The sequence below is a fragment of the Sorex fumeus genome, unplaced genomic scaffold (genome assembly GCF_029834395.1).
Source record: "Sorex fumeus unplaced genomic scaffold, SorFum_2.1 ptg000129l, whole genome shotgun sequence".
NCBI lineage: Eukaryota > Metazoa > Chordata > Mammalia > Eulipotyphla > Soricidae > Sorex > Sorex fumeus.
This window is the reverse complement of record NW_026606186.1, coordinates 8,627,148-8,653,177: the sequence shown is the minus strand read 5'-3', so window position 1 is coordinate 8,653,177 and position 26,030 is coordinate 8,627,148. Positions and strand designations below refer to the sequence as shown.

General features: G+C 54.2%; 2 protein-coding genes across 2 annotated transcripts in view; one reads left to right on the top strand and one right to left on the bottom strand.

The window, feature by feature from the left end:
• Positions 1–1,003: 1,003 nt before the first annotated feature.
• Positions 1,004–17,391, bottom strand: NDUFA8 (NADH:ubiquinone oxidoreductase subunit A8). The gene is made up of 4 exons (XM_056138676.1): positions 17,230–17,391; positions 7,869–8,032; positions 3,447–3,612; positions 1,004–1,396 (listed from the first exon to the last, which is right to left on the bottom strand). Exons 1-4 carry the CDS (start codon positions 17,383–17,385, stop codon positions 1,259–1,261), a joined length of 624 nt encoding a protein of 207 aa, XP_055994651.1. The 5' UTR covers positions 17,386–17,391; the 3' UTR covers positions 1,004–1,258.
• Positions 17,392–17,535: 144 nt separating this feature from the next.
• Positions 17,536–26,030, top strand: part of MORN5 (MORN repeat containing 5) — a 29,250-nt gene continuing 20,755 nt past the window's right edge. The window contains exons 1-4 of the mRNA XM_056138581.1: positions 17,536–17,620; positions 20,844–20,991; positions 23,660–23,771; positions 24,351–24,482. Coding sequence (XP_055994556.1) covers positions 17,574–17,620; positions 20,844–20,991; positions 23,660–23,771; positions 24,351–24,482 — 439 coding nt within the window. The 5' untranslated portion in view covers positions 17,536–17,573. The remainder of the gene's footprint in view (positions 17,621–20,843; positions 20,992–23,659; positions 23,772–24,350; positions 24,483–26,030) is intronic.

The following is a 26,030-nucleotide window of genomic DNA, read 5'->3' as shown; positions in this document are numbered from 1 at the left end:
CCAAACCTGGGTTAGTCCCGTACAAGGCAGCAAGCGCCTCCCACCTGGCCCCTGTTTTTCCTATTAACTGTCCTTCGGGAACGAGCCCCCGAACCTTATCTGTGCTGGAGGAGGGCTGGGCACGGTCCTTTGAAGGGCCTTGTACCCCAAGAGTGCGGGTGACCGGGACAAGGTCACATGTGCTTTGAGGTCACCACCACAAGGTCTAATGTGACCCGCCCAGCCGTGGAGAGGAAACTGCTTAGCACTGAGAGAGGAATTGAATGAGACGAGGGGGGGGACGAAGATAGAAAAGTGTTTTGCCGCCGAGTGCTCCCTGGGCCTGCGGGAGGGAGGTAGATAAGCACGCTCCGTCTCGTTTGTCCTCGGAGTCAACCTCTCGGCAGAGGTTACGGCACACACCCAAGGCTGGAATTGACACTCGGACCTCCCGGCTTCCTGGCTTTGGAGCCGGGCCCTCCGCCTCCACCTCCCCCGTCTATCTGGAAAAACATCTGGGTCACAGCGCGCGAGGATGGGCCGGCGAGGGGAAGTGGTGGAAGTCGGGTCCTTTAAGACACTTGGGGGGCACCCTCGGAGCCGGCCAGAGAGGGGGCCCCTCCCCGGCCCAGTCACGCGGCCCCCACCGCCGCCTCTTCGCTTTCTGTCCTGGATGCTTTCCTGGATGACCTGGAGAAATCATTTCGTCTGAGACGCTTTTGTTCTAAGGGCTCGGGGCTGCCTGCTCTGCTGGCGGTGTCTGGAGACCCTGTGGAGTGCTGGGGACCAAGCCCAGCTCCTCCGCATGCAAGGCAAGCGCCTTACCCGCTGTTACCGTCTCCCCGGACCCCCTTGTCTGAGACCCTGAATGTGAAGAAAGTGTGGAGCCCTTCAAATCGTGTGGCCCGGACATGCCGGGGGTGACCCTCATCTCTCTCTCTGCTCGAGGCGAGTCCCCTGCACCCAGGGTGGGAGTGGGGGTAGGGGGTAGGGAGCAAGAGGGACCACGGGGAGAACCAGCAAAGGGAAGTCATCTTCAAAGGCCAAAAGGTTATACAAAACATAATAAAATACAACTGTTTCCTTTAAAATTTTTTAATGGCCAGGAAATGGTATAGATGAACTGCCAAGTCACATAAATTAACTTTTTTTCTTTTTTGCGAACGTTTGTGATCCCGGAAAGACACGCTCTATCAGAGGACGGGGACACGTGTGGGGGGGAGGACCCCCGACAGGCGTGTGACCCAGTGTGACCGCGGAGTGCGACCCGCGAGCTGTCTCACATGTTCCAGAAGAACAGGCGGCTGCCGTGCTTGGCGGGCTTCAGGGGGCCCTCGATCTCGGGGTTGGGTTCGGGCCTTGGCCGTGAGTGGTAGGGGTTCTCGGGCAGCGGCCGGTTTGTTTTCACTTTGGTGACCTGCGAGGGGTGAAGAGGAAGAAAGGGGACCTGTGAGTTAGGGGAGGAGGGGCAAGGTCTCGGGACACGCCCCCACCACATCCCATTCAGGCCCCCTGAGCCCCCAGCAAGTGCCATGGAGAGATGGCAGGTGGCGTTTCCCGGCTGGGCCCAGCACGGCCACATGCTGAGAATGTGCAGTGATGGGGGCGTACCTCCTGGGAGGGGATCCCAGCACCTGCCCCATGCTCTGGGCTGGCCAGTTCTCAGAGGCCTTCATGCGCTCACTTCGTGTTCCCCAAGGGCAAGGATGCCCCGCCAGGCCTGTGTGTGCAAGGCCTGCACTCGGAGACCACCAAACGTCCACTCATAGGTGAGTGGGGACAGCCCTGAGCCTGCCGGTCACAAGGGGCCCTGAAATCTAGGTGTTGTTTGGTGCGGCCGCAGGCTGGACAGCCAGCAGGGTATGGCAAGTGGCGGGCGCCAGCCAGACCGCAACGCACACGCCTCCGGTTCGGCGAGAGAGCCGGATGGCGTTCATGCCCCCCGCCAGGGTCTTCCCATGGTCCCCCAGTCCCCAGCCACATCCTGGCAGAGGCTTCCCGATTGTAAAGAAGAGCCCCAGAGAGGGGGGTCAGATTGTGGCAGAGATGGGAGGCCCTGAGCCCTCGGCCCCGGTGACAGCCTGGCCAGACACGCAGCACCAGAAACCACACCCGAAGCCGGCTCTGGGCGGCAGCGGCGACTACGCGGTATCCATTATCAGTCCCCGACTGATGGGCTCAGGCCGGGGACCAGGGCCCGGAGGCTGACGGCCAATGCCACAGAGAAAGGCAGCGGCCACGTCCTCAGAGCGCCGACCCCGAGCAGTGTGCCGGCTTCCGGATCCGGCTCCTCGCCCCTCTGCCTCGCCCGAGGGGGGCACAGCCCAGGTCTCTGGTTGACCCTGACGCTCCTGCTAGGAATCCACTCACTGTGAAATAATCCAGAAAAACGGGTCTCGAGCTTCAGGTAATAAAAGGGTCCCCAGAGAAAGGGACAGGCTGTCGTGCGTGGGAAGTATGGTAATGGTCGTGAAAGCATGCTCAGGAGGGCCAAGGGGCAGAAGCATGTGGCCCAGAAGGTGAAGAGATGAGCAGCCCGCACCTCCTCGCACTCCCTGTCTGTGGAACGGGGAGCACGGGGCGCGGAGAATCACGGGATATGCCTGGCAGGGCCCGGGAGGGGCGGGGGTCATGTCCAACATGAGGATGGCGGAATTCCTCTGCTGGGCAGAGGACCCCACCCCCAAGAGGGCTGAGCCTCAGCAAAGACTTTCCAGCAGGACTCCCTGAGGAAGGTGGGCGTGGGGTGGGGGTTGGGGTGGTCCTTGAGAGCGGGGAGAGCGAAGGCAGCTGACCCGTGGGCCTCGTCCCGCTGAACTTCACCTTCCCAGGAAGAGGCGGGTCGCTGAGCCGGCACAGACAGTGGGGGTTCTCTCAGCGAGAAAGGCCTCTGCAAAGCCGGGAGACAGGCAAGCCCTTTGCAGGGCTTCCTACTGACACGCAGGACCAAGATTCAGGAATAAACAAGCTTTGCTCGCAGCACGGTATGTTGATTCTCCCTTCGGGAGTTTTAAAAAGAGTTTTAAACTCCCTTCGGGAGTTTTCAAAATGTTTTAAAAAGAGGCTCTGGGGCTGGAGCGATAGCACAGTGGGTAGGGTGTTTGCCTTGCATGCAGCTGACCCAGGTTCGATTCCTAGCATCCCATATGGTTTTCCAAGCACCACCAGTAGTAATTCCTGAGCACAGAGCCAGGAGTAACCACTGAGCAGCGCCGGGTGTGACCCAAAAAGAAAAAAAAAAAAGATAATTTTAAAAATTAAAAAAAAAAAAGAAGAGGTTCTGTTTGGTTTGTTTCTTATTAGACATATATTATCCCACGACCATTTTCCTGCTTGGAATTATCAACTATTTTACGTTCACTACAATAAAAAGATAAATCAAGCCAGATTGTGTATGTGTGTGTGTGTGTGTGTGTGTGTGTGTGTGTGAGAGTGAGGGAAGGGCTGGGGGTTCCAGCCTGCCTTACCTTGGACAGCTCACCCAGGTCGGGCCGCACCCAGCCCAGCTTGTCCAGCACGCACGCGTCGAACTTGGCCTGCTGCTTGCGGCAGTGGCGGAACAGCTGCAGGTTGGAGTAGTCAATGCAGGTCCAGTACTCCGTGAAGGGCTCCGCGCAGTGCAGCTTGATCTGCCTGGAATGAAGGGCGAGGTCAGGGGCCGCCCCAGGAAAGCGCCAGGGGTCTGGGGCCGGGCAGCAGTGCGGCTGGCCCAGGGTCTGGCCAGGGGAACCCTCAGTGCCTAGGGAACAGATGCCTCCCATCTTCATTGGCCGCACAATTATAGGAAGGTGAAAAAAGGCCCAAAGGGGGCTGGAGCGATAGCACAGCAGGTAGGGCGTTTGTCTTGCACGTGGCTGACCTGGGTTCAATTCCCAGCATCCCACAGGGTCCCCTGAGCACCGCCAGGGCTAATTCCTGAGTACAGAGCCAAGAGTAACCCCTGTGCATTGCCATGTGCGACCCAAAAAGCAAAAAAAGAAGAAAGCAAGCAAGCAAGCAAGCAAGCAGATCCAAAGACCAGGACCTTGGGAGTAAACATTTCACTCAGAGAGGAAAGCCTCTCTCGGAACTGGGGCTGCAGAGTGTTGAAGGGGCCAAGCCACGGCCAGGGAGAAGAGAAAAACCAGGCAAATGCCTGGCTCAGGCAGACAGGGGCCAGGGAAGAGGAGATTCAGCTTTCCTCTGGGCTCCATGAAGACCCAAAGCCACTGCAGCACCCCGTGGGCCCACCCGTAACGGCGTAAGGAAACACAACACCAGCAGAGGAGAGGGCAGCCTCGATTTCCCAGTGCCAGAACTCCCCGTCCTCACTTGCTGCTCTACCTTGCTGCTCATCAAAGACAACACGGACAAGCTAGAGTGCGGCCGCCAGGATTCGAGGCAGAGGAGCAAGGGCCCTGGGCAGCCCTACCCGGGGATGGTTCCCTCCTGAGCACACACCTGCCAGCAACTCCTGTGACACAGGACACTCAAGGCTCATGGGGCGGAGACCCCCAGAGCTGACTCCAGGCCAGGGGGAAGCTCTGCTATCCGTCCCCTGCGCTCCCTCCTGGGGTCTATGGGGCCACTTCCTTATGCGTGGACAGAGGGCAAGAAGAAAGGGAGCATTGGGAGGGGCTCCCTGGGACCCAGGCCGCACCCCTCCATCTCTACGCGAGAGCCTCTCTGGAAGGGAGCTGCTGTGTTCAGGGTATTCCCGGAATATTCCTATCCCCGCTGTGGGCTATTAGCCCGGCACCCATACCATGTACACTAATTTCCTACCAACGCCTGTAGGGCAACCTCAGGGCTGACTTCCAGCAAGAAAGTCCCCTACCTCCCACTGGCAGTCCCCCGGAAACCTGGGACATCTCATCCCCACTGATAGGGACCTCGACTCTGAGCTAAGAGAACATGGGTCTGCCCAGAGTTCTCTAAGAGAAGTGTTTCAGGGGGTGGAGCGACAGTACAGTAGGGAGGACATTGGCCTTGCATGCGGTCGACCAGGGTTCACTCTTCTGTATCCCCTGAGCACCACTGGGAGCCCCTGAGTGCAGCTGAGTGTGGCCCATAAAACCAAACAGAAAAGTGTTTCAGACCAACAAATACACATCCAACGTGACCGATAACCGTATCAACACACATCCAAGCCAGAATAAAATCCATGTTCCTCTGAAGTATTAAAATAATGTGTGGTTCATTTGTAGAATATAAAGTAACATAATACGAGACTAACACCTAAGGATATTAGAGATAAGGGCCAGGGGGATCACTCCACGAGTTGGAAGCCGATTCCATGTGCTGGGGGGAAAGGCAGCTGGGGTGGAGAAGAGACACCAAGTCAATGATGGTGGGAGGGCTCACTCGGGATGGAAGATGCGTGCGGAAAGTAGACTATGGACCAAACAGGATGGCCGCTTAGTACCTGTATTGCAAACCACGACAGCCAAAAGAAGAGAGAAAGAGGGAATGTGCTTGCCACAGAGGCAGGGAATGGGAAGGGGTGGGGGTGGCAGGAGGGATACGGGGATCATGGGTGGTGGAGAGTGGCACTGGTGGAGGGATGGGTGCTCGAACACTGTATAACTGATACGTAATCACAAAAGTTTGTAAGTCTGTAACTGTACCTCACGTGATCCATCAAAATAAAAATAAATATAATTTAAAAAAAACTATCATTGTCACTGTCCTCCCGATGTTCATCGATTTGCTTGAGTGGGCCCAGTAATGTCTCCATTGTGACACTTGTTTAAAAAAAAAAAAAGAAAGAAAAAAACAAAATAATGTGTGGTGCTGGCAAGGCACAGCGGGGACCCTGTGGACGACATGAACTGTGTCTGTGCTGAAAGAGGTGGCCAGGCAGAGGCCAGCGAGGCAGAGCGACCCCAACACTCAGGACACGGGTATTGACAGTGAAGGCTTAGCAAGAACAACTGGCCAGGCACATGGCGTTGGCGTCACACCACGGTGAAACGCTACAGAGCCATGAAAGACGGTTATGAAGACGGGGCGGGGGAGAACTGCCAACAGCCGGAGGTGCATGCCAGGCACGTGCCAGCATCCAGGCCTGAGCCTCCAGTGGCCCCCAGCATCACTGGGAATGCCCTGATGGTCCCCAACAGCTCCAGAGCTAAGCTGCCCAGCCAACCAGCCCTCCAAGTATCACTGGGACCCTCCAAAAAACAGGCCTGGGAGTCCTCCCTCACACACACTAAAATAAGACAACCCGGCAACCTAAGGAGTCAAGAAAAAAACAATTTTTTACACAAACACACACAGGGCTGGAGAGACGTACTGGGGCTAAGGCACATGCCCTGCGTGCCACCAACCCGGGCTGGGTGCCAGCACCACAGATGGTCCCCCACACCCTGCCAGGAGCGATCCCCGAGCAGAGGACCGGGAGGGAGTACTCAGCACCACGGGATGGCCCTCCAAGCAAAATAAGTACAAGAAATAAAAAGGGACACAAGCTGAGGGTTGACCACAAAGCGCCCACCTGTGGGGGCCAGAGCGATGGCACAGCAGGAAAGGCGCTTGCCGTGCCCCCCATCTGGTGCCTTGAGCCTGTGAGGAGTGGCTGCAGAACGCAGCAGGGTGTGACCCCCAAATACACACACACACACACACACACACACACACACACACACACACACAGAGGCAGCATCAGGGAGCAAGGAGGAACAGCAGCTAGGATGCACAGGAAACTCATGCTTCCTTCGACACCCACCCTGCAGTGGGTACCCGGTTTCTGCAGCGCCAGTGCTCGTCTCCTATTCTTCTCGGTCTCCTCTGGGGCACGACCGGTCCCTCATGCCAACGCTGGGGTGTGGATGAATCGGAGTGGATTCCCCATGCCTGACCCGTCGCAACTCTCTGTCCCCCTGGAGGGCAGCTGATGCACAGTCGGCCTCGCCAGCAGCAGCGGGCCCCTGGACCCGGTCAGGGAGGCTGAGTGCAGAGACCTGGGCTCCCCCCAGAAATGACCGCTGCGGTGGCTGCCAGAGAGGCGCAAGGGTCACTCATGGCTCTGTGCTAAGGAAGGAATCACCCCCGATGGAGCCCAGGGAACATTATAAGATGCCGGGGATTGAACCTGGATCAGGCGCGAGCAAGGAAGGCGCCCTCCCAGCTGTGCTCTCTCCAGCCCTGGAGAAAGTCCCCTGGAAGATGAGTTTGGCCGAAGAGGACAGGACCCAGGGACTGGACGGAGCAGAGGCAAAAACAGGCATTGTGACACGACAGTGGCCCTTGAGGCCTTAAACCCAGCCCACCTGCCGCCCGTCCAGATTCCAGCCTTTGCCAGTACACAGACCCATTCCCGGTGAATTTGGTTTCTGGCCTTTACTAAGAGAGTTCTTTTTTTTATGGAACATTTTATTTATTTTATTTATTTTTCTTGCTTTTTGGGTCACACCCGGCAATGCACAGGGGTTACTCCTGGCTCTGCACTCAGGTATTACTCCTGGCGGTGCTCAGGGGACCCTATGGGATGCTGGGAATTGAACCCCGGTCGGCCGTGTGCAAGGCAAATGCCCTACCCGCTGTGCTACTGCTCCAGTCCCTACCAAGAGAGTTCTAGCGGGGCCGTCTGACGCAGACGGGATCACCTGCAGCACATCAAGCACCGCAGCCTGACAACCTACCAATCTGGCCCAACCCGCTTTTCTTTCCCTCACATCGCGTCCCCCGGGTAACGGCACCCAGTGATCTGGGGCTGGCCGGCTGGAGAGCACTGTGCCACGAGTCCTGGCTAAGACTGGTCCACCCCTCCTAGTGCGGGGAACCGAGACTTGTGGAGAGCACGAGGGCTCCGGCCGGCGATGGAAGTGGCCTGTGACCAGTGTAGCGCCGCTGGCCGCTCTGGGACCTGGCCCACTCCCCCCACACCCTCCCCGCGTGGATCGTCCTACCTGAAGAAGTCCAGCGCACACTTGTTGACCAGCTTGCCCTCCTCCAGGCAGCGCCGCGGGTCCTTCTCCTCCCAGCGGCACAGCATGAACTCCTTGTTGGGCTTGTCGCACTGGGCGCCGTAGTGGTGTGCAGCGGCCTTGAGCACGGCCGAGCTGACCTTCACCTGTGGCAGATACAGAGAGAGGGGGACCGTGACCAGGGTGGGCCGGCTCCACGCCTGCTCGGGCTAGGGGCTGGGGGGCTGGGAAGCCGTGGGCAGCCCCTGGCTGGTCTAGCCAATGAGTCACAGCTAAATTTTCACCAGGCGGCCACAGCTCTGGGGAAGCCCCACTGGGGACTGTCCCACTGGCCTCTCTGGTGCACTGTGGCCACTGTAGTTTGTGTGTGTGTGTGTGCGTGTGCGTGTGCGTGTGTATGCGTGTGTGTGTATGTGTGTGTGTGATTTTATTGAATCACCATGGGATACACAGTCACAAAATTGTTCATGGTTGGGTTTCAGCCAGAGGATGTTTCAACACCCATCCCTCCACCAGTGTATATTTCCGGCCACCAATGTCCCCAGTTTCCCTCCCGCCACTCTCCACCCCCCAGCCTGTCTCTATGGCAGGCACTTTCCTTCTCTCTCTGTCTGTCACTCTGGTCCCCTCTCTATCCTAGCTGCGCTGCCCACCCCCACCCTTCCCTGCGTCTTCCTGTGTGTGTCCTGTGGCCTGGCAGGGTGTCCTCCCTCCTCCCAACCCTCCCGACTATCCTTCCAAAGACTTGCTCCCTGCCCCCAATAACTCGGACTAGAATCACAATCTGCTGCATATTCAGCAGGAAGGGGGCACTTTTATAACCCCGGGCTCTCCCCGGAGTCTTTCCCGGATCTCTGACACATGATGGCCGTGTCAGGTGTGGCCGCCAGAACGTCAACTCCCGGAGGGGCGCTCCTGTGTTTCCAGCAGAGACCCAGGACCCCCAGGCACCAATTCTCACAAAGCCAAACTACAAGGCAGGCACCGCTGCAGACGTGTCACCGGGCACCCACGGCTGGTGAGCACTTTGGCTCCCGGTGATGCGGAGAGGGGTTACGGGCACCTTCTCGCCCAGAGCATGGGCATCGGCACTCAGTTAGCTCCTCCTAGGTCCTGCGGGAACTGGCACATTTCTTGTCTACTCCTCAATACTTGAAGAGTTTTTTGTTTGTTTGGGGCCAGGGCCAGCCATGTTTAGGGCTTATACCTGGCGGGGCGCAGGGGGCCAAATGGGATGCTGGGGACCGAACCCGAACCCAAGTCGGCCACGTGCAAGGTCAATGTCCTTCCTCCTGTGCTATCGCTCCAGCCCCTACTTTAACAGTTTTGATGTGATCTTAAATAAAATACTTCCCCATCCAATCTTCAGCCTGGCTGCATGCTACATCCTCTTTCGAGCCATCTTCCTGAACTCCTGTGACTGACAAATCAAAGCTGCCTGCCTGCCTGCTTGTTCCTTACATCTTTTTCCTTCCTTCTTTCCCTTCCTACTGCTCACAGGCAAATCCCCAGGAGGGCACACACAGACAGCCAAGGTGGCTGGCCCCCTGCCGTTGTTAGCATTAAGCCCTGCAGCCCCGCTGGGCGGATACATGCTGCTTGCGTGTGACAAGCAGTTCGACTACCCGGCCTTGAGAGAGAGACTCTCTGGAGGGAATCACTAAGTCAATGATGGTTGTAGGCATCGTTCAAGATGGGAGATGTGTGCTGAAAGTAGATAAAGGACCGAACATGATGGCCTCTCAGTATCTGTATTGCAAACCATAATGCCCAAAAGTAGAGAATCTGGGGGAAATTGTCTGCCATGGAGTCAGGGGGAGGGTTGGAAAGGGGAGGGGGGTATACCGGGGACATTGGTGGTGGAAATGTGCACCGGTGGAGGGATGAGTGTTTGATCACTGTATGACTGAAACTCAAACATGAAAACTTTGTAACTGTATCTCACAGTGATTCAATTTAAAAATAAAAAGAGAGTCTCTCTGGGTCACAGCAGCCTCCATGACACCTCTGCAGGCACCCCCACACCTCCTGAGCCTTGGGTCCCAGCCTCCTAGCTGACATCCTCCCCGGGACCTTGAGATCCGGGAAGGGAGTCAGACTCCCCTCAGTCCCTTCCAGCTGGGTCCCCAGCAGCCTCCACATTGGCTGCCCTCCCAAGTCCTCCCGGGTCCAAAGGTCACGCAGAAAGCAGGTCACACTTATTCTGTTAGCAGGTAAAGACAGGAATACTGCCCCCTAATTCGTCGGAGCCTCCCAGGGGAGCCAGCTACAAAGATTCACCCCCCCCCCCCCCCCCCCCGACTCAGCAAACCCAACAGGGAAGACAGAGAGAAATCCAACAAGCTCAGTCAGTAAAAACAGTAACACCGAAGGCTCAACCAGTACCAAGCAGTCCTGGAAACTCACAGTGATTCTAGTGACTCCATAGCAAAGATGTTTAATGAGCTCAAAAAAACAAAAACAAAAACAAAAAAAAACCAACCCCCAAAACCCTCCAATGGAACAGGCAGTCAGCGAAGCACAAGAAAAGTATCAAAGCCAAAAAATGAGTAAACTACAATCAGAAGTCACAGAAAGGAAGTGTGGTAGGGGATAGAAAAAAATTCAACACATGGGGCCAGAGGAATAGTTCAGTGGGAAGGGTGCTGCCCTGCATGTGGCTGACCGAGGTTCAAGCCCCGGCATCCCACACAGTCCCTCAAGTTCTACCAGGGGTAATTTCTGAGTGCAGAGCCAGGAGAAATCCCTGAGCATTGCTGGGTGTGCCTGCCCCCCCCCCCAACTACCCCCAACACAAAGTAATAGAAGGTCTGAATAGGAGAGTAACAGTATCTGAAGAAAAGACTGAAGAGGTCCAAGATCAGATGCAGAAAACCTCTATAAAACAGCAGAAATTGGGGAAGGAGGGGAACTAAAAAGAAGTGAGTAGCACATCCAAGAACTACGGGCTGAGGTCAAGAGGAAGGATGGTAAGAATCGAGTCCTTAAGGAACGAGAAGGCAAATTCAATGAAAAGACAGCTAAAGAAATCACAGCTAAGGACCCCCAGAATTCAGGAGTCCAGGCACCGAAATTCTAGAGACCAGAAGGACCCCCGCGAAAATAGATCCAAACAGAAAAACTCCACAATATGCTAATCAGAATGGCAAAGTCCAAAGATCAAATACAACATCCACAGCAGTAAGATCAAACAGGAACAAAGAAAAGCCAATAAGGCTCACAGACCTACCAAGTGAGATTCTAGGAGCCAGAAGAGAAAGGAGGATATAGGAAGAAAGAAAGAAAGAAAGAAAGAAAGAAAGAAAGAAAGAAAGAAAGAAAACACAAAGCTCAGTGAAATGAACACATCACCAAGAATACTCTCTGAGGCTAGATTACCGTTCAGAATTGAAGGCACTAGCTTGAAGGAGTTTACACATTTTTCAGCGATGAATTAATGTTTCCTATTCTTTGTCTATTCAGGTGAGTTTTTTCATCTACAGATATTTGTGTTTCCAATTTTTACTTATTAATGCAGATACTTAAGCAGCATCTGTAATATTTTCCAACAAAAAACTTGCACTCCCTGTTTTAAGATAAAACAACACACTTCTATACTTTTAAGGGCTGTTTCAGATTTTACCCTAAAATTTTCCTTTTTGGGGGGGTTAGGTTATGGAGATGCTCAGGGGACAATATGGGATGCTGGGGATCAAACCCCGGCCAGTGGCCCTACCCGCTGTTTAATTGCTCCGGGTCCCCCCTTACAATTTTCTTAATTCTCTTCTCCTCTTAATAAAGTATATACTTGTAGGATTTATCTATTCCATGTTTGTTTCTAAATGTATTAGCATAGAATCATTCATAATAATAATTTTTGAAACTTATATATCTGTTAAAAGAAGATAGCTTTGGGGGAAAAAAACAGATTTACACTTTTGTGGAATTTCAAGAATTAAGCTTTAACCTTCCAGAAGTATATAGGTGTTTATATATACATATACATATATATATGTATATATCAATGCAGAGTCTCCTGCCCCCACGCCTGGCTGTCCTCACTGGGGCTCCTTGGAGGGGGGAGGGTTGAGTTTCCCTCCCCGCCCTGGGCAGAGCCCCGGCAGCTGAAGACCTCCAGAACCCAGCCACAGCCATGCTCAAGGCCGCTCTCCACCGGCTCAGACGAGCCTCACGCATGAAGGAACCGACAGAGGAACCCAGGTGTGCGGGACCCGGGGCTGAGATCTCCAAGCCTGCTCGGATCGGGACTGGGCCTCCTCCACCCAGATCCCCCATCTTCCAGTAGCTAGGTATTACACCCACCAACTATCCCCAGCGCCGTGTAATCCCATCAACGGTCAAGATCCAGAGACTATAAAACCCAGCTCTCAGAAGCGCAGCCACATTCACGCATTCACGGCCGCGCGACCTCTTACTGTCTAGCTCTCACTCTCAGAGAACCCAGCAGGCTAGAAGAACCCGGCAGGCTACGGAGAGTATCCTACACGGCAGTCTGGCAAGCTTCCTGTGGCGTATGATACGACAAAACAGTGATGGGTCTCCTTCCCCTGATCCTGAAGGAGCCTCCAATGTGGCATTTGCTAAAAATCTCAGGGCTAGGACAAATGCAGATGTTATCGGTGCCTGCTCGAGGAAATCGATAAACAACAGGCTGACCGTGATACAGTGATATGTATATATATATATATATATATATATACACACACATATCATACATACATATATATATATCACGATATCTCTCAGGGCTGAAGCGATAGTACTGCAGGCAGGACACTTGCTTGCACACAGCCAGATCGAGTTTGATCCCTGGGACCCCATATGGTTTCTCAAGCCCAGCTAGGAGTGATCCCTGAGCGCAGAGCCAGAAGCAAGCCCCGAGCATGCTGGATATGTCCCCCTCCAACCCTCCCTCCCCATTTGAGGGATATAAGGAAATACAGCAAGGGGAGTCTGTCTACAGAACTGAGTTTATGTGGGTCTTGCGGAGGCGGTGGGCACTGGGATGGACCCCGGAGACACGGGTGGAGGGAATCAGGCTCCCGAGTGAAGGTGTGGTGTCAGAAGGATCTAGGCATGCAGCGTACAATGAACAGGACTGTAAATCCGAACGCCTCAGTAGCAATGGTTCAAAAGGAACAAGAGTTTCTTTCCTGGGCAAGGGAAGCAGCTGGGACGTAGGCCTTGCATGTTCGGTGCCTGGTTTGGTGCCCAACACGGTGGGGCTTGAGCAGTGCCCATCTTCAGGCTCTCGCCTGGTACTGCCAGTTCAGCTGCTCGCCTGGTAATCCCTGAGACCTCCACCATCGCAAAAAAGAGGGTTCTTTTAATCCTAATTGAGCAGCACCTACTTGTTTGCCTAACTACCTATTTTTTTTTTAAAAAAAGGGAAATTAAATACCAAGATTGAAATATGTTTAGTTCACTCAAGTATACTTGTTTTATTTATATATTTGGGGCAGGGAGGGCCCACACCTGGCAGTGCTCAGGGTCAACTTCTGGCACTGTGCTCAGAGATCACTTCTGTTGGTCCTTAGGGGACCATATGTAGCATTGGGGACTGAACCAGTCAACGACATAGAAGGCCAATGCCTTCAACTATTGTGAAGTTGAACATCTTTTGTTTTTCTTCTAATTTTTTTAGGGGGGGAGGGGATCACACCCAGCGATACACAGGGGTTACTACTGGCTCTGCACTCAGGAATTACTCCTGGCGGTGCTCAGGGAACCATACGGGATGCTGAGAATCAAACCTGGGTCGGCTGCGAGGAAGGCAAACGCCCTCCTCACTGTGCCATCGCTCCAGCCCCTAAACATCTTTTTCTTTTAGCTTGTTAGTCATACTGACCTCCTTGTCCAATGCCTGGGAATATACCTCTAATTGCCTCCTCAAATCTCAGACCTCAAAGAGCTGATCACATTCTTGGCTTTACTTCCCAAAAAATTTAGAATTCGCACTGCTGTCCTTTCTAGGGGCAACCCCCCAGTGGTGCTCAGGGTTGGGGGGCCCCAAGTGGTCCGGAGGATCAAACCCAAGCCTCCTGTTGGTTGAGCTGGCTCCAGTGGAGAGTTCCTATCAAAATCTGGGCGCTCCCAAAGAGCTGGCCGGAGACAGATGCCAGGTCCCAAAGGGAGAAACCAGAGTCCTTGTGCGGAGGGTGACAAGCTGTGTTCTGGGTGGCCAGTGGCCCCCAGCATCCTTGGTCCCCAGCACCCATCTGCTCCCACACACAGTCCTGACAGTTCAGCAGCCGTGGCAGCAGGGGTGATGGGAGGGGTTGAGGAGGCAGCCAGCCAGGCGGTTCCCATCTCTGCGCCTCTTCTCCCTGCCCTGAACCCCCAGTGCTCCTTTGGGTGCATAGTTACTCCCCCTCCCTGCCACCAACCGCAGGCCCCAGCCTATGCTCCCGGATTACTTCCACTCAACCTAATCGTTCCACTCCCCCCTGACCTGGCCCTCTCTCCAGAGAAAGGACTAAAAGAAAACCAACAAAGCCCTCACTCAAAACAAACAAACAAAAAACCCCTGTAGCTCCAACAACAAAAAATGGGAAGAGGTGAAGAGACACTTCTGCCAAAAGGACAGAGAAATGGAGAACAGCACAGGAAAGAGCATCCATTATCACTTAGTACCGGAAATGCAAGTCAAAGGGACAATGAGGTATCACCTCACACCAGTGGGAATGGCACAGATCCCCCAAAAAATGGAATCAAGTGGGTGCAGGGATGTGGTGAGAAAGGAACTGCTCCCAAGAACACAGACTGGACCAGCATCTGTGGGGGTACACAATAAGCAGAAGCCCCCCAGCGGGGAGCATGGCGCTGCCCTGGACCCAGCTACCCCACTGCAAGGCATCACTCTGATAGTAAAACAAACGAGACCCTTTAGTCATTCAGCCTTAGTGGCATCCAAAGCCTTAAGTACGGGTGACTTTCCTGGTTTCTCACCCAAGACTCTTCAGAGGCTCAGAGACATATCAGAGTTCTCCTAGAACACAGAACTCAGCATCCGTTCTGGGGCCTGCACGTCCCCTCCTCCCCATCACTCCTTGATGCCAGGCTGCCAATGTCCCTCAGTCTTACATTATCCGAGAAACGCCCTCTGTTCCCTGTGTGGCCTCAGAACGCTAAGGAATCACTTCATTTTACAATAAAATAACCATGCCTGTAACTGCTGAATGTGAGCAATCAAGGTAACGGAGGCCGGGCATTTAGCTGCGACTTCAAACCCCACTCTCTCCTTAAACCACTGCCCGTCCTCTTCCGCAGTCTATCATCATACTTTGTCTTGCATTTTAGTGATTTCTGTAATTTTCTGTTCCTCAATTCACCTGCGTGTACCCTTCCATATAGAGAAATGTTTTTCCATAGGAAGTAGAACCTCAGGTTTTGTTGGAGTTAAAATTCCAATTAAAAAAAAAAGGAAAAAAAAAACCCAGAGAGATTCAAAAATAACACCGCTTCTTGGTGGGACAAGAAATAAAAGATGGGGCTAGAGTGATAGCACAGCGGGTAAGGCATTCGCCTTGCATGCAGCCAACCCGGGTTCGATTCCCAGCATCCCATATGGTGCCCTGGGCACCACCAGGAGTGATTCCTGAGTGCAGAGCTAGGAGTAACCCCTGTGTATCACTGAGTATGACCCAAAAAGCTGTCACTGTCACTGTACCCCCGTTGTTCATCAATTTTGCTCGAGCGACCACTAGTAACATCTCACAACAAATTGTGAGACTTGTTGTTACTGTTTTTCGCATATTGAATACGTCACGGGTAGCTTGCCAGGCTTTGCTGTGCAGGCAAGATACTCTTGGTAGCTTGCTGGGCTCTCTTAGAGGGCCGTAGGAATCGAACCCTGGTCGGCTGTGTGCAAGACAAACACCTGCTGTGCTATTGCTCCAGCCCCCCAAAAAGCTAAAAAAAGAAAAAAAAGAAAAAAAGAAAAGACTATTGGTAGCACCCAAGTACCTGTTCCCTACCTGGGCGCGCCAATATTAATTTAAAAATTCTCTGAATACAGCTGTAAAGTCCTTCACAATGGGAAATCTGAGGTGAGCTTCTGAAGATTAAAGGCAGGCCAACCATGTGTGAAAATCTGACATACTCAGTCTTGCTCTGTCTCCTCAATGCAGCCCAACTATGCTACTTATTCAGCCTGGCTGTGCCATCCCTGTCTTCAAACCTTCCACCTTGGCCCAGGGAGACAGCTCAGACAGTTAGAGCATCCCCAGGTATGCCAAGCACTGCATGGCCCCCCAAGCCTGGCGGAGAGGCACCCTGAAACAAGGTTGGCAGAGCAGCCCCTGAGCACCGTGGAGGGTTTGTCTCCCTTCCACCTGTCTGGCCTGCTTCTCACCATGGTCACCTGCACAGCGAGAATTGCCCCAGTCTTCTGCTGGGTTCTCTCCTCTTCTTCAAAGTCCGCCTGAACAGGCCTTTCCCAGCTGGGTGTCGGAGCTAGACAGAGTTCCCGGGCCTGGCACGCTGCCAGAAGTGACCCCAGGCCCCTGCCCGGAGTCAGGAGTGACCCCAAACCCACAGCTCGGGTTGAAAACCAGACTTCGCGGTCCACGTGACCTTGAGCGGCACCTCTTAGGGCCTCAGTTCCTTCCTCTACAGCTCGGACACGAATTAATGCTGTTGCTGGAGAGGGGGGGGGGAGTGGATCTCCGTGAATTAACGCACGTGATGTAATGCACAACCTTCCTGCCCCCCGCCCCAAAATAGTAAAAAAGAAGGGGTGGGGTGGGCGATCCCGTTTGGGACACTTAGGTGTTAGACTGTTTCTTCGTGGCACTAGCTACACTGTTCCAGAACCAGCGGCCCACGCGCGGACCGCTCGCTCCAGCTCCGCGGGGCCCCGAGTGTCCGAGTCCCACACGGGCCAGTGATTGACAGGCCCCGAGACCGAACGCCTGTCCCGGGGCGGCCGCGACCCCTCGGGTGCTGCAGCTTCCGAGCTGGGCAGCAGCGGTGCAGCCTCCAGCGGGGGACGTGCACGCACCCTTCTCGGTAAGGCCTGAGCAGCAAGTGCCATAAGCCAAGTGCAGTGGCCTGATGGAAAATAGTGATAAAAAAATACAGAAATAAATTTTTTTCAAAGTGCCACTTAAGGCGCCGGCCGGAGAGAGTGGTGGGAGGGCGAGTTCTCAGCCCCGGTGGGCTGGGGCAGGGCGAGCCCCCAGCTCGGCGGGGGTGAGGTGGGGGTGGTGTCCGTGGAGGAGGGATCGACTGGAGTGTGCTGGGGGTGGGGGCGGGGAGGGTCGGGGGTCCGAGCCGCGCGGGGCCCGGGCCTGCAAAGCCGCGCCCTGGGCCCCCGCCTGCCGGTCCTGCAGACGAGCCTCACCTCCTGCACTTTCAGTTCATCCAGAGTAGGCAGCTCCACTATGCCCGGCATGGTTGCGGCGGGCCCGACCCCGAGGAGGTGCCCACGGCCGCGGCGCCCCCGTCTCCTTGAACTCCCCTCTGCGCGGCCCAACCGGGACAGCGAGGCCCTGCGCATGCGCGGCCCGGGACGCGCATGCGCGCGGCGGTGTTCGGTGGCCGGCCCCGGGGCGTGCGCAGAGGCGGAAGGGGTGGCCGGGCCGGGGGCGGGGCTCCGCGTAGGCTCCGCCCAGGCCGCTGGTTGCCTTGGTGAGGCGACTCCCGCTGGGACGCTTGTCTCCGGCGCCGAGCTAGAGCCTAGCGGTCATGCAGTACACCGGGAGCCAGTATTTTGGGGAATATGTGCATGGGAGGTAAGGGCCGCGCTCCGTGAGCTAGGTCTTCAACGTCTGGGACGGCTGGCGCGCTTTTTGCCTTCTTGCAAAGGACCTTACCCCACTCGCACTTCTTTTTTTCTTTTGGGGTCACACCCAGCGATGCTCAGGGGTTACTCCTGGCTCCTGCACTCAAGAATTGCTCCTGGCGGTGCTCAGGGGAGCATATGGGATGCTGGGAATTGAACCTGGGTCGGCCGCGTGCAGGGCAAACGCTGAGCCCCACTACTCAGACTTTTAACCTTCCAGACTGCTCTTGCGTAAAGAATTGGATTTTGTTTGCTGGATGGGGCAGAGGAACACATCTCACAATGCTCAGAGGCTTCCCCCCATCCCGTGCTCGAGGGTCGGTCCTGGCCAGTGCAGGGGAGACTGTCTGTGGTGCCTGAGACTGAATCCAGGCATCCTGCATGCACAGCGTGCACTCTAGCCCTGTGGGCTGTGTCTCTGACCCCAGAGAGAAAATAGTTTCTTTTCGTTTTACAGTGGAGGAAAATGGATACCCAGTGAAATGAGATAAACTGTTCAAGGATACGTATGGAATCACAGACCTCGCTGAGATTCATTCATTCCAGGGAGGTTGCATTGCATTTGCTCTCTGATGGGTCTCATTCTCCTAAGTAGCCTTGAATATAATCTCAAGGCTAGGATGAAAGAGACGTTACTGGGGCCTGCTCGAGGCAACCGACGAATAACAGGATGATGAAATGAAATGAAAATTGCTCTCTGCCAGTTTTAGATATTTGTAGTAAAATATGTGAAACGCCAAGATCCTTGCCCCCACTCATAGTCCTTACAGTCTAGTAGCTGTATGGCCAATAAATAAGCAGCTGATTTCAGATGGCGCTTTTACTGAACTTCCATTGTACAGATGAGAAAAGTGAGGCTCAGAGTATTTACAAACTTGCTGGAAGTGATCTAGTTAGCATTTGGCAGTTGAGAAATTGAAATCCAGGTCTGTCTCTAAAACCCATATTGTTCCTCCATAGAGGCTGCTTCTGAGCCCATTTACCCCATTGGGACAGTCCTGGAGAGCTTCATGGAGGAGACAGTACTAGGTAGAGAAGCAAGGTGAAGAATGTTTATGGGATGTGCAGGAATTCATAAGGCTGTACATATGGGACCTGCCGAGAGAGAGAAAACTGGGGTTAAGGCGCTTGCCTTGCATGTGACTGATCCCAGTGAATTCCTGGCACCACATACGGAACTTTAAATATCCCTGAGCACAGAGCCAGGAATAGCCTCTAAGTACTGCAGAGTGTACCCCTCCCCCCAAAAGAGAAAATACTCAGGCTGAGAGAGGTGTTGGGGCTTGTCCAAGGCTCCAGAGACACACAGAAGTCGAGGCACGCCTCGGAGGGCTCAGAAATTACCCCAGTATTCAACAGAGGCACCCAAATTTAAAGAAATTCCAAGGCAGGCGAGGTGACCCAAGCTAACAGGGAAGGAATGAGGCATATTTTTCTATTCCTGTTGTTTTGGTTTAGGGGCTACAACCAGGGATACTCTGGGGCTACTCATGGCTCTGTGCTCAGGGAGGCTTCCTGGTGGTGCTGCTTGAGCAGCTTCGTGGTAAGCACTGTGTCTGAGATGAACTGAGGTAGTGTCTAACGGTTTTCATGGTAATGGAGTTAACATATAGTGAGTGCTTAAGAAATGTGCTCTTGGGGCTGGAGCAATAGCATAGCAGGTAGGGCATTTGCCTTGCACACGGCCAACCCAGGTTCGATTCCCAGCATCCCATATGGTCCCCCGAGCACCGCCAGGAGTGATTCCTGAGTGTATGAACCAGGAGTAACTCCTGTGCGTTGCCAGGTGTGACCCAAAAATGCAAAAAAAGAAAAAGAAACGTGCTCTTCAGTAGAAATGACATCTGCACCTGTATGTTCATTGTAGCACTGTTCACAATAGCCAGAATCTGGAAACCACCCAAGTGCCTGAGAACAAGCAACTGGTTAAAGAAACTATGGCACATCTGCACAATGGAATACTATGCAGCTGTTAGGAGAGATATGAGATTTTCTTATAAGCGGATGGTCATGGAGGGTATCATGCTAAGTGAAATGAGTCAGAAAGAGAGGGACAGACATAGAAGGACTGCACTCATTTGTGAAATATAAAATAACATAACATGAGACTGACACCCAAGGACAATAGAGACAAGGAGCAGGAATATTGCCCCATAGTTGGAAGCCTGTCTCATGAGCTGGAGGAGAAGGCAACTGGAATGGAAAAGGGATCACTAAGTCAATGATGGTTGGAGAAATTGCTCAGGATGGGAGATGTGTGCTGAAAGTAGATAAAGGACCAAACATGATGGCCTCTCAGTATCTGTATTGCAAACCCTAATGTCCAAATGTCGGGAGAGAGTATGGGGAAAATTGTCTGCCATGGAGGCAGGGGGAGGGTTGTAAAGGGGGCAGGTATATTGGGGACAGGTATACTGGTGGTGAAGAATGTGCAGTGGTGGAGGGAAGGGTGTTTGATCATTGTATGATTAAAACTCAAACATGAAAGCTTATAACTGTATCATGGTGATTCAATTTTTTAAAAAAAGAGGGAAAAAAAATGTGCTCTTGGGTTAGAGGGACAGTACAGGGGTTCCGCGCATGCCTCCAAGTGGCCAACCCCAGTGTGACCTGTGGTACTACCTGATTCCCCAAGTGCTGCTGGGAGCCACTCTAGAGGCTCCCAGACCCACCAAGTGCACCCTTGAAGTCCCCTGAGCACCACCCAGGTGCTGGGGGAGTCCCTGGCACAATAGGACCCTTGCATTGTTTATTTTTGTTTGTTTGGGGGGGCACACCTAGCAGTGCTCAGGGCTGACTCCTGGCTTTGTGCTCAGGGATCATTCCTGGCAGTGCTCAGTAGACCGTTTGGGGTGATGGGGAGTGAACCTGGGTCTGCAAGGAAGAACCTTGCCCACTGTACTATCACTCTAGAACCCTGACGTTGAGCCTCTCACCCAATGGCCAGAAATTGTTAGGAGGACCTCCTGACCACTGCCTGAGAGACCCTCCCCCCAAAATAAATCAATAAACTAAATGCCATACTATTCCAACCAGGTTACCTGTGGTCTTAGGGGTCAGAGTGGTCTGGTCAGTGGGAACAGAGTGGACATGGGCCGGTTGCCTTCCCTACGCCTGCCCCCTTGCGTCCTCCAGCCCACAGGGGGCTCAGCAAAGTCCCCTCATGCTTACAGGATGGAGGGAAAGGCCGAATACATCCTCCCCACGGAAACGAGATACGTCGGGGACATGAAGGACGGCATGTTCCATGGCAAGGGAACCCTGTTCTTCCCCAACGGGAGACGCTACAGTGCCACCTGGGAGAAGGGACTGGTCATCGAGGTGATCGGGCAGGCAGGGGGCTGCAGAGGGGGCATCCCTGCCCCCCCACTGGTTCTCCTGCTCATGCCCTTCTCCCTTTCCTCTTCATCTCCCGGGATCAGGGTTTCTCCTCCTCACCCAGAAGGGCTCCTGGCATGTCCCTAATGAACCTCAGTCCCGTCATTGTGTTCTATGTGGCCCACCCGTCCCTATTGCTGGGAGTTGCGCTCTCCCTCTCTGACCGGGGACCACCATATTAGTTTCCCATTGTGGCACTGAAGGTCATGATCCACTCAGTGCCTTGAAACATCAGAAGCTTCTCGAAGTCAGAGTCTGAAATAGACCCACCCACTACCTTTCTTCTGGGACACCAGGGAGTTCTGTTTCCATTCCCTTTCTGGCTGCTAAAAGGTGCCTGAATTCTTGGCCGGTGGCAATGCATCATCCTGACCTTCCCCTTTACGTCAGCAGCTTTCTCTCTGTTTTTTTCTGGGGGGGCGGGCATCGTGGGGTCACAGTGGTGATGCTCAGGAGTTCCTCCTGGCTCTGCACTCAGGAATTACTCCTGGCGCTGCTCAAGGGACCATATGGGATACTAGAAATCAAACCTGGGTCAGCCACGTGCAGGGCAAATGCTCTACCCGCTGTGCTATCACTCTGGCCTCTCTCTCTGCTTTCATGATTGTCTCCTCTGACTTTCTCCCCACCCCACCCACACCTCTGTCTTAGAAGGGTTTGGTTTGCACTGGGCTGCACCAGACAATTCAGGATCATCTTCTCCCTGCAAGAGTGATAGCACAGGGGCTGGAGAGATAGCACAGTGGGTAGCGCGTTGGCCTTGCACTCGGCCAACCCCGGTTCAATTCCCGGCATCCCATATGGTCCCCTGAGCACTGCCAGGAGTAACTCCTGAGTGCAGAGCCAGGAGTAACACCTGTGCATCGCCAGGTGTGACCCAAAAAGAAAAAAAAAAAGAGTGATATTACAGCAGGTAGGGGTTTGCCTTGCAGGTGGCCGACCCAGGTTTGATTCCTGGCATCACATATGGTCCCCCAGTACCACCAGGAGTAATTCCTGAGTGCAGAGCCAGGAGTAATCCCTGAGCATCTCTGGTGTGACCCCAAAAAGCAAAAAAAAAAAATCCATCAGTTCTTATCCACAAGTCCCATCTGCAAAGCACTCACAGAGTCTAGCAGTTTGCTGGGATTCCTTTTGGAGATCCGTAATCCAATTTGCTACGTTAGTTTTAGGCACCTCCCCAGTGGCTTGTGGGATGAAGTGAGGGTGTTTAGGCCAGTGCTGTGTCAAGCACCAGGCACAGAGCAGCCACTGGGTACATGCTAGCTCCCGCAATTGCTGCTATTATCCTGCTAAGTCTTCCGACTGACCATCGTTCCTAACTGTTCTTGCTCAGTGGGCCATGAATAGAATTTGGGGCTCAGTGAGACCTTCTGACTTTGACCTACATTGATGTGTAAATATAGGGGACCCTCTTTTTCTCTGGGGAAGGATCTGTAGCTCTCCTTAGACGCACAAAGAATGTGTAGGGCGGCCAGCTCACGCCCTTCTGAAAGGTGAAGAGGTACTCCTTGGTGGATGGAAGCCCCAGGAAGGGGATGTGACCTACCCAAAGCCACACGGGGAAGGAGCAGTGTGGAATCCCCACCCTGGCTTCCTGCCTCCTGACACTTTCTGCACTGCCCGGCAACCCGGGCAGACGGTGTCTGTACAAAGGCCCATCACCTTTTTAGCTGTGATAATAATCAAAGTCATAAAAACTTGCCTTTTCTTTTTTTGTCATTGATTTTTGGGTTTTCTTTTTGATATAGGTGGACCCCCCACCCGGTGGTGTTCAGGGCTTACTCCTAGCTCTGCACTCAGGGATCACTCCTGGCAAGACTCAGGGAACCAGATGAGGTGCCAGGGGTCAAACTTGGGTCAGCTGCTTGCAAGGCAAGGGTCCCGCCCATTGTACTATCTTGCCGACCCCAAACTTGCCATTTCTATTCTTTTTTTTTTTTTAATTTTTGGGTCACACCCAGTGATGCATAAGGGTTACTTCTGGCTCATGCACTCAGGAATTACTCCTGGCGGTGCTCGGGGGACCATATGGGATGCTGGGAATCGAACCCCGGTCGGCTGCATGCAAGGCAAAGGCCCTACCTGCTGTCCTATGGCTCCAGCCCCATCGCCATTTCATAATGCTTACAAGAACAGACACTAGGGGCCAGAGAGATAGTATAGCAGTGGCGAGGGTGTTTGCCTCAAACACGGCTAACCCAGGTTCGATCCTCGGCATCTCATATGGTCCTCTGAGCTCTGGCAGGAGTAATTCCTGAGTGCAGAGCCAGGAGTAACCCCTGAGCATCAATGGGTGTGGCCCAAAAACAAACCAAGAAAAGAAGACACGCAATCAATGTTCCCTGAGTTCTCCTTGGGTCCCCACCATCATTATCCTGGTCTTCCAGGGGGGCAGACCAGGGTGAGAGGGGACCCCACAGTGAGTTGCCACAGGGCTCAGCCCTCGACACCCCGTCCTTGTCCGCATCAGAGCTGTCATCGGGCAGACATCACTTCCTCTCCCACAGCGAGAGAGCCGCCGCCACCCCCCCTCCTCCCTTGATGTCCCGCCCTGGCAAGGGGACATCCTTGGCAGCTTAGACACATGGGCCTGTGTCCTGTGTCGCAGGGCACCTACACCTTCGAGGACGGCCTGAAGTATAAGGACAAGTTCTGGCATTACTGTGACGGCTACGATCGGAGGTTTTACACCGAGATCCGCAAAGGCTTGAAGCCAGCAGGTACCGGCCACTGCCCATCCCAGCATCCCCCCACATTCACTAGGTGGTCTTTAGGTGGTGGTGGGGTGCTGTAGGTCACTAAGGTCACCCGCAAGGTTCCATTGGGGGACCACAGAGGGCAAAGGGGCCACTTCCTGGAGCCAGAATGACCAGGCCTCAAATCTCAGCAACACTGCCCCGGCTAGGAACCAAACTCGGGCAGGGCCTTGGTCAGTCCATGACTCAGTTTCTCCCCAGAAAAATGGGGGAAAGTTTGGAGAGTCTGCTGTTGCTAACACAATGCGTGGACAGACTCAGGCAGTGCCCCCAGATAGAAGTGAATCTTCCTGGGAGCAGACTTGGGTGGGCCGGGGCTCGGTGGAGCCTTAATGATCCGGATCATCTTTTATTTTTTTTTTGACTTTTTGGGTCATACCTAGTGATGCACAGGGGTTACTCTTGGCTCTGCACTCAGGAATTACTCCTGGCAGTGCTCGGGGGACTCTATGGGATGCTGGGAATCGAACCCGGGCCAGCCGCGTGCAAGGCAAATGCCCTACCCACTGTGCTATCGCTCCAGCCCCTGATCATCTTTTCAAGGTATCTGTCAGCTCACCAACATGGACCCGCCCAGGAAAGTCCCTCTCGGCCTTTACGACTGCGGGGATGGCTTCTACAACCCGACCACGAGAATCATCAAGGACTACAAGAACCGCTTCCTGAGAAACGCAGGTAGAGTCCCCCGAGCACTCGGCACACGTGGTCTTGTATCTCACCCACACCCAGGGACGTGCACATGTGTGTTTGCATGCATGGATGGACGCACGTGTATGTGCATGTCTGTGTCTGCCTGTGTGTGTGTGTGTGTTGGGGACATGCATTTCAGGAGAAAGCAGCTGCTACTGAAAAAGATAAAAAGGAATTATCTGAATGCTTCACGTGTTGGCATTCTCTACTATACCTTGGTAGAGAGTGAGATAAAGGACTTTAGTGGCCGCTGTGGCCGGTGGCCACTGAATGAGCATTAGGAGGAGGAAGTGCTGAGTTTTGCCTGCTTCTTTTCACCGAGTTTTTTTGGGTGGGGGTTGATTTGGGGGGCCACACCAGGCTCTGCTCAGGATTAGCACCCAGGGATCACTCCTGAAAGGGCTCAGGGGACCACACGGGATGCCAGGAATTGAACCCAGGTGGGCAGCATGAAAGGCAAGTGCCCTACTGTCTGTACCAGTGCTCCGGCCCCTCAGTGACACTTGAACACACAATAAGGTGCTGTGCTTGTGCTGGTCACCAGACTGCAGCTACGCACAGAGCCCCTTTCTCTCGGGCTCCTGGGTGGCGCTAGCTTGCTCGTGTACCACCAGAGGGGAAAATGGGACCTTGGACTACGGGGGGGCGGGGAGGAAGAGGTGGGGGTTCTAACACAGAGGGGTGACACGGAGGCACAGAGAAGGGGCAGCTCAGCCAGAGGCAGAGTTCTGGGAGGGAGTCAGGAAGGTGATGAGAAATGAGACCTGCTGAGCAGCTGGGAACCGGCCACCAGGTTGGGGAAAGGCCTAAAGGCCAGGGCTCCGGGTGTCCAGGAAGGCTGCTGAGGCCTCCCTCTGGGGGCGCATCTGGGAACGCAGGCCCGTCAAACTGGGCACCAGAAGCAATGCCCAGGAGGCTGGGCAGCACGTGAGGGCCCCGGGGCCAGACGGACAGCACAGGGGCCCAGGCACCTGCCTGGCATGCATCCCTCCCCAGGTCAACCCTCAGCTCCAGAGATGGTCCCCGAGCCCTGCCAGGAGTGATCCCTCAGCACCATCAGGTGTGGCTCCAAACAGACAGTCACAAGAAGAGGGCGGAACAATATTGACTTCCCTTTAATGGAGGGTTCCTAAGTTTTCTCAAGAATCACAGCTATTCTAGGTTTTACAAACACTATGGACCTCCTCCTAGGAAAATGCCCATTGATAAGCATACATGTATACATAGACCCCCCCCCACACACACACACTGCACATAGTCCTAAGGAGTTGGTGCTCTCCTCGCCCTCTCCCCTACCTCCTCCTCTCCCCTCCCCTCCTACCCTTCCCTCTCACCCTCTTCCCCTTCCTCCCCTCTCCCCCTCTTCTCTCCCCTCCCCTTCCTCTCTTCCCCCTCTTCTCCCCTCTCTCCTACCTCCTTCCCTCCCCTATCCCCTCACTTCTCTGCCTTCTCCCTTCCCTCCCTCTCTCCCGCCCTCTGTCTCTCCTTCCTTCCCTCCCTCCCTCCCTCTGTCTCCTCTCTCTCTCTCTCTCT

What these genes read in the sequence shown, in the direction of transcription:
- NDUFA8 (XM_056138676.1), bottom strand. Translation starts at nt 17,385, where the DNA reads ATGCGCAGGGCCTCGCTGTCCCGGTTGGGCCGCGCAGAGGGGAGTTCA. An exon ending in TGTGCGCTGGACTTCTTCAG is followed by an intron (nt 3,613 to 7,868) that starts GTAGGACGATCC and finishes CCTTCATTCCAG; the next exon opens with GCAGATCAAGCTGCACTGCG. An exon ending in ACCTGGGTGAGCTGTCCAAG is followed by an intron (nt 1,397 to 3,446) that starts GTAAGGCAGGCT and finishes CACCCCTCGCAG; the next exon opens with GTCACCAAAGTGAAAACAAA.